The 7,319-nt window shown below is 47.3% G+C and overlaps 1 protein-coding gene across 2 annotated transcripts; it reads left to right on the top strand.

Annotated features, from left to right (window-relative positions):
- Window positions 1-2,863: 2,863 nt before the first annotated feature.
- Window positions 2,864-5,741, top strand: GBX2 (gastrulation brain homeobox 2). 2 transcript variants are annotated; one of them, XM_074966919.1, is made up of 2 exons: window positions 2,864-3,468; window positions 4,587-5,741. In XM_074966919.1, exons 1-2 carry the CDS (start codon window positions 2,958-2,960, stop codon window positions 5,105-5,107), a joined length of 1,032 nt encoding a protein of 343 aa, XP_074823020.1. In that variant the 5' UTR covers window positions 2,864-2,957; the 3' UTR covers window positions 5,108-5,741. The 2 variants fall into 2 exon arrangements, with proteins under 2 accessions (XP_074823020.1, XP_074823019.1); XM_074966918.1 differs by having other exon boundaries at window positions 4,584-5,739.
- Window positions 5,742-7,319: the final 1,578 nt, after the last annotated feature.

The raw sequence follows: 7,319 nt of genomic DNA on the forward strand, positions 1-7,319 counted from the left end.
TCTGAGCTGGTGCCCGGGATGCTGACTAACACTGGCCTCTACCCGGTCTAAAATTGGTGTCAGGAGTGTTTTCATGACCTTGTAGGCTGCAAACTTTTCTTACGGACAGAGTGCTTGCTTTACCGAAAGAGCTAAACTTGTGCCTGGCTTGTGAAGCTTCGGTGGCTTTCCTGAAATGATTTTTGCTCTTCCTCTGCTGATCGAAGTTGCAAAGGAATATATGCAAATTGGCTTGCATACAGAGCATGAGAAGAATAGACTGCGGCCCTCTGCTAATGATTTAGATAGATAGCTAGATAGCTAGATAGATAGATACTGGTTAATCTGTACAAGGAGCAGACTAAAAACTGTAAAGGATTTTATTATCTGCAGTCCCCAAGCTTTAAACGCATTGCAGATAGTTTGTGGTATCTGGGATCGATCTTGTTAATCGCTACAAAACTCAAGGATACTTTTATGACACGTACAGTCGTTTTCTAAGCAGTTAAACATTACATGAGAAAATATTACTTTTGCGTTTTAGGAAAAGCACACCAGTAAATAAAAACGCCCATTGATGGGACTATGCCGGAATCCCTATACAACAAGCCCTCTGCCGTCGATATCTCCAGGAGCACTTTATAGATGCAAATAATATGCCATAAAATTATTCTAAATGTGGAGGTACTTGGAGGGGTTTTAAATCGTTTGGTGAGTGACATTTAAATACAGAAGTATGGCAATTTTCGCGAGACATCGAAAGTTCCCCCCATGGTATTTGAAAGTAGGATTTCAGAAGTTTGTTTCTTGATTGATTGGAAATATTTGCTCGCCTGGCGATTTAAAAATCAACTGATGGGCACATCTGTGACAAGTGCCAGGGCAAGATAAACCAAACAACTTTCAGAAAGATTAAGGGTCTGTCATAACCATTTTGAAACGCCCGTAAATGGGTGAATTGCTGTGGTATTTCAATGGGTGGGATTATTTAACTTCCTCCGGGCTTCCGAGTTTCTATTTGGATTTTGACTCAGGTGACATCAGTAGATTCTGAAGTAGTTTTTCATGTGAAATGTAATTGTCTACTGCTACCCACAGAGTCATGCCCCCTCTGCCTGCGCACCCATAACGAATTGATGTAAATATACACGGTGCTCTAAGGGATTCCCTCCAAATATGCAGGCATGCGGACGGCTCTCCCGGTACACTTACCAGACGTCTTTAAAATGTGCTGGGGGATGTTTGTGTTCCCCCTTCAGGATAAAGTCTGCAGCGTTACAGACAGTCAGGTGTGATGCAAAGTGGATTTCCCCCCATCACGTAACCTCGCTGGAAAAATTATACTGGGATGAAGATATTCCCTAGTGTGCCATAGAGCTAGGAGTCTGGGAGAGAAAAAGACAGACAGATTTGCAAAGAGTTGGATCGATACTTTCATAAATATCGATTTGCCTTTATCGTCCAATTAAATGTTCGTGTAAAAAGTCTCCCATCACAAGGGTAACAGCACCCATCTCTCGGATCACTATCTCGGTTAAGGTTTCAAAAGGATGATATCCGTCCCCCTCCCCCCCAGCTTCTCTCCTATTGCAGCTGTTAAAACGGAACAGCAAAGCATTGGTAAATCAGTGGGGATCTCTTCAGTAGATCTGTTTGGCTTGTACACCGGTTTGACTTGTATTTTCCCCGGCTTAGGTTCCCGTGGAATCTTTTACATTTTAATCTTAGTTTTAAGAGAGAGAGAGAAAACAACTTTTGATAACCTTTTAATCACAGAAAATCAGCCCAGTGAAAGACAGTTTTAAGCCTGTAGGGGCTACAGCTCATTATTATTAAATCTTCCTTTTCCTACTAACTAAGCGGACCTACTGTCCTTTTATTAAAAAAGAAAAGAAAAGCTCATTTAATTAGTGCATATTTTCAAAAGTGGGGTTTTATTTGAACAAACATCGTAAAGCCTCCATCAGGCTCCAGCGATATCCTCAGGCGACCATTTCAAGCCCCCCGCTTCTCCCTGAGGACCGACCACGTTAAAAAAAACAACAGCCTCTCCCTTTATTATCGCAATCGCCCCTGCCGTTAGTGTGGGTGGGTGCGTGCCCGGAAAAGGTGTATTAGGGTTTCAAAAGACCAGGAAGAATTAAAAAAAAACAACAACAACCGCCGAAGCGGGGCTGTTCTCCGGGGAAAGGGGAACACACCGAACTGGTGGGAGGAGGAAATCCCCCGGGATTTATCCTGCCCCCGTGAATCAAACACAGCATCAACGCGCAGCTCCATCCAGAGACGGGCTCAGGGACCGGGGGACTTTCGTTTGCCGGCGCGGAGCAGAGCCCGGGGCCCCGGGGCTGCTGCCGGCGGGGCCGCTGCATGTCAATGGGGCCGGCGGAGGGGCCCCTTGGAAGTGTTAATGGCTTTTCACAAGTTTGCCCGGGACGCGCGGGCCGGTGCCTTCGCCCCCGGCAGCTCTGACCCCTCCCCGCCCCCTCGGCCGCGGCGGCTGCCCAGAGCCCGGCCCCGGCGGGGAGGCGGGGCCCGGGCCCCCGCCCCGCCCCCGTCCCCCGCCCCCGGCCAATGGGCGGCCAGGCGGGCGCCACGTGAGGCGGGCCGCGGGTCGGAAGCCGGCAAAACGTGCACGGGAGAGGAGAGCGCAATTTAAAGGTGCTGGCGGCGCCCGGAGAGAGCCCCGCGCGCTCCCACCCAGGCAGCGTCTCCGCGGCCGCCTCTGCGCACCGCCCGGCGGGGCCCCAGGAGCCGGCGAGGCGATGCCCCCGATGCCCCCCAGCAGCACCGGAGGCGGCCCGGCGTCGACCCCGGCCTGACTCCTGTCGCTCTGCCCTGCACCCCCCGACCCGCCCCACTTCCCCCAGCCCGCGCGGGACGGGGCGCCTGGATCTGCCCGGCTCTGGCTGCGCGCCGCGGGACTGGCCGCCTGCTCCTGCCTTTCTGCTCCGCCGCCTCGGGTCCCCGGCAGCTCTATGAGCGCGGCTTTCCAGTCCTCCCTCATGATGATGCAGCGCCCCTTGGGAAGCAGCACGGCCTTCAGCATAGACTCTCTCATAGGCAGCCCTCCCCAGCCCAGCCCGGGCCACTTCGTCTACACCGGCTACCCCATGTTCATGCCCTACCGGCCGGTGGTCTTGCCCCCTCCGCCCCCGCCCCCTCCGACCCTCCCTCAAGCCTCGCTGCAGCCCGCCCTGCCGCCCTCCCACCCCCACCACCAAATCCCCAGCCTGCCCCCCGGCTTCTGCTCCAGCCTGGCCCAAGGGATGGCTCTCACCTCCACGCTCATGGCCACGCTGCCCAGCACCTTCTCCGCTTCCCCGCAGCACCAGGAGGCGGCCCGGAAGTTTGCCCCCCAAGCTCTCCAGGGCAACTTCGACAAGGGCGAAGGGCTCCCGCAGGAGAACGAAGAGGGGAAATCCTTCCTGGGCAAGGAGAGCTCCCTGCTGTCATTCGCCGCCGCAGAAGCCGTGCAGGCTTCCCTGGGTGAGTGGACAAACGACTCTTCTGGGCGCTCAGTTAGAGCAAGTTTTTACTCCCTTTCAGTGAAGCCGGGGTGGGGGGAAAGGGTTATTGCCAGGGGATAAGGACAGATTGTGTGTGTGTCCATCCATAAAATAACCATGTCAATTTCACAAATTTAGCAATTCCATTCCATCGAAATAGGTGATCTCCAGCTACTTTTTACTAGGAAATAAACCCCTCTCCCCCCACTCAAATCCTGGGGGAGGTGGTGAGTCCCACACATTATTTCCAAAGGAATGCACTCGACAAGGGTTGATGAGCGATAACACTGCAAAGCGCAACCTTATCAACCTGAAAACTTAAAATCTATGTCACATGTAATTACTACAGTCTGTCTAATCGCTATTTATAACAGCGCTGGCTGTGCGGCAGGAGGCCAGTTGGATTTTACAATTGATTTCAAGCGTTTAAAAAAATCGCACGCAGGAAAGAATCATCTCTGAAATATTTAATCCTTCCGGGGAAAGATGTCTTTTCCAGAGAGAACTAATCTCGGTTTAAACACTTTCTTCCCATTGTTCACAGTGCTATCCAAAGAGGAAAAGTTTAAGTACTTCCCAAACAAATTAAGTTTCCCTATCTCCGTTTTTTTTTTTTTTTGAGAGGTTTTCCTCCCACTGTTACAAAAATATTGGCAAGTGAAATATACATGGCTACCAGTAGCTGCATGCAGAGAACTGTCTCTTCAATCTTGTGTTGTGGCAGAAGGTAACATTTCATAAATCGGCTTGGTGCGAGGCTATGGGGGATGGTGGCTGCTATTCCAACAAATGATGAGAAAATATCGGCCAGGGGAGAAGTGTTGAAACGGGCAGTAAGAAATTCAGTCTAAAGGAAACAGCTGTATGTCCCGAAATGTTACTTTGTGTCTGCCAAGATCGGTTTTCTCTTTCCTCGCTATAATCCCGCTTGCTTTCATCAAACCCGAATAGATCTTCCTCCCCTGTATAAATAGAGAGACATAAATCGAGAAGGATTTAATTCAGTAGAACTAAAATTTATGCTGGAAAATGTTCTGGGACGTCTGCAGAGCTAGCCGTGCAGAATGTAACGAAATGCCTTTGGTTTGCTTTCAGTAGGGGCTGGCCGGGCTCAGGCCAAAGATGATTCCAAAGCGGAAGACGACTCTAAAAGCAAAGAGGAAAGTTTCTCGATGGACAGCGATCTAGATTATAGCTCTGATGACAATATCACAAGCCAAGCCGCTCATAAAGAAGAGGACTCTGGCAACGCACTAGAAGAAAACACCCAGAGCACAAATAACTCAAACACCACCACATCCACTGGCAAAAACAGGCGTAGGAGAACAGCCTTTACCAGCGAGCAGCTGTTAGAGTTGGAAAAGGAATTTCATTGCAAAAAGTACCTGTCTCTGACAGAGAGATCCCAGATCGCTCACGCCCTCAAACTCAGTGAAGTGCAGGTCAAAATCTGGTTCCAGAACAGAAGAGCCAAGTGGAAAAGGGTGAAAGCCGGCAATGCCAACTCGAAGACAGGAGAACCATCCAGAAACCCCAAGATCGTGGTACCCATCCCCGTCCATGTCAGCAGATTTGCCATCAGAAGTCAGCACCAGCAGCTGGAACAAGCCAGACCCTGATACATTTTCCACTAACCCCCCCCCCCATCCAAAAGTTTTGATCAATGTTTCGAAATCGGGTTAAAAACAAACACACACAAACTTTAATCTGAACCTTTCGACATATCAAGTAAAGCAAGAATCTATTAATGAGGCTTAAAACCTGTGTTTTGTTTTGGAGCGGGAATATCAAACCCTTGAAGAGACCTAATAAATATTTATGATACTGTCCTACCTTGTGTATAAAGTGCTGGATGTCAGCTGCAGTGTTTTGACTCTTTTGGGACCCAATAACCAGTGACATGAATTCTGACATTCCAGAAGAACAACAACAAAAACTGCAATGCCTATTACCCATCTTTGGGGTTTTGTTCCTTATCATTTTGAAAGGTAAAAATGAAACAAAACTAAGAGGTTTGTTTTCCCTTTTTTGGGTTGGCTGAGTGGCAGACATTTGGGTGAATTATTTTATTTTATTTTTGCCTGGCTTTCTGTCGATTTGGTTGCATATTCTACTAAGTCATGTTTGAAAAGCACGATCCTCTCTATTGTGTTTAATTTATTTCAATGTAGCTTTTTCCTGATAAGTTATGAAATTTAAAAAGAAACTCAGTCTTGTGAATAAACAAAATCAAAAGCGAAAAAGAAAAAAACCCAACCGACTTCTGTACCGAATTTCTTGTGTGATAGTCGGAGCATTTTCCCTCCTAGGACAGTATCGGTTTAGGTATGGGTCCTCTGCTTCATAAAGGTGAGGTTTATTGTCAATAGGAAACATTTCGCAAAATACCTAAAGTTTAACTCGGGGGGAAGGGAGAGCTTGCCACCAAGGTGATGGCTGAGTTTATGGAAGCGAATTTAATCTATAATAAACTGTCAACAAAACCCTGCTGAAATGGATGTTATAGAAACAGGCTGGCACTGCAGAACCTAGTCCAGGAGGGAGCTGACCAGAAGGGAATACGGTAGCCATGCCCGTGATTCTAGGTACCTTGAATTGAAAAGGATCAGACAGGTCTTCTTCCCCCTCCGTAGATATTCAACACACACACACCCATGCACCGAATTACCTGGCGCTTTAAAACCAGCCAGTACTGAAAAGTCTGTCAATGAACTGTTCTGATTTTACTTCTGCTCCAGTCGTGTGCAGGGTTACTGTGGAGTGTCAGACAATGAGAGAGATGCAGGCAGTTTATTCTTGCAAGTGGGACTGACTTTGTATTGTTATCTGACCTGCCACGCTGTATTTGATAAACGCTCTAGGAAATTAACAGGGCCAAGTCAGTATCTATTCGCTGCCTACGATCTGTCTGATTAGGAGGAAGAAAAACTGCAACCCCGCAACGTTGTCAGAACTGTGGAGGGTCTTTAGTGATATTTAAAAGCAAAGCCCCCTGTTCCCCCCCCCAAAGTTGTCATGATGCCACACTAATTGGGATGCGCACAATGCAATAATCTGTAACGACATGATAAAAATGACAATATTCCGCTAAAAGCTCGGCCAAAATAAACCCATCGAAATGGGGAATTTTTCTTTTCCACATGATTATGGGATTAGGAGACCAGAACTTGTTTCCGCCTGGTTATGAGCATACACATCAACGGTTGAAACATATTTGATTGTCTACTCTTCCCCCCCCCCTTCTATCGAAAGCTTGTTTGCTAACAAAAAGACTTTGATTATTAACAATCATTGAACGCTAAATACTACCTTTCCTCCCACAGATATTTAAACAAAAATATTGTCTCTATCACTCGCCTATAACGCATCTACTGTGGGCATCAGGGACAGAGGCGACCTACAAATAGAAAGACAGGAATTAAAAGCGTTAATTTGCTAAATAAAATTAAAAACAAACAAAAAAAGCAGCCAGCTCCTAACTGGCTGTGAAAGTGGACAATTAAGGAGAGCTGCAAGGAGCAATTTGCTATGCAGATAGCGCTGAGACTTCTAGTTTAAGCTTCAGTGAGTAAATCAAATGTTCCAGAAGGTCAATACCAATATTGACATAATTTATATCAGTTGCACTTCATCATATTTTTTTTTTAATGCTGGGGTTTAAATTGCATTAGAACGGTCTGGAAATGAAGCTTTGTAAGGACACAGCATCTTGTGTGTGCTTTCCCTTCTAAACTGCCCCAAAAATATTCCAAGTAAGTAGCCTGATCAACATCGATTTTTTCCCCTTTTGCACTAAGACTATATTATTTATAATGACTGATAAACGGCCTA

This window comes from Natator depressus, chromosome 11 (assembly GCF_965152275.1).
Source record: "Natator depressus isolate rNatDep1 chromosome 11, rNatDep2.hap1, whole genome shotgun sequence".
In the NCBI taxonomy this organism is placed as follows: domain Eukaryota; kingdom Metazoa; phylum Chordata; order Testudines; family Cheloniidae; genus Natator; species Natator depressus.

Coding starts and splice junctions, on each gene's coding strand:
- GBX2 (XM_074966918.1), top strand. CDS start 2,958: ATGAGCGCGGCTTTCCAGTCCTCCCTCATGATGATGCAGCGCCCCTTG. Junction 3,469..4,583: donor AGCCGTGCAGGCTTCCCTGG/GTGAGTGGACAA, acceptor GTTTGCTTTCAG/TAGGGGCTGGCCGGGCTCAG.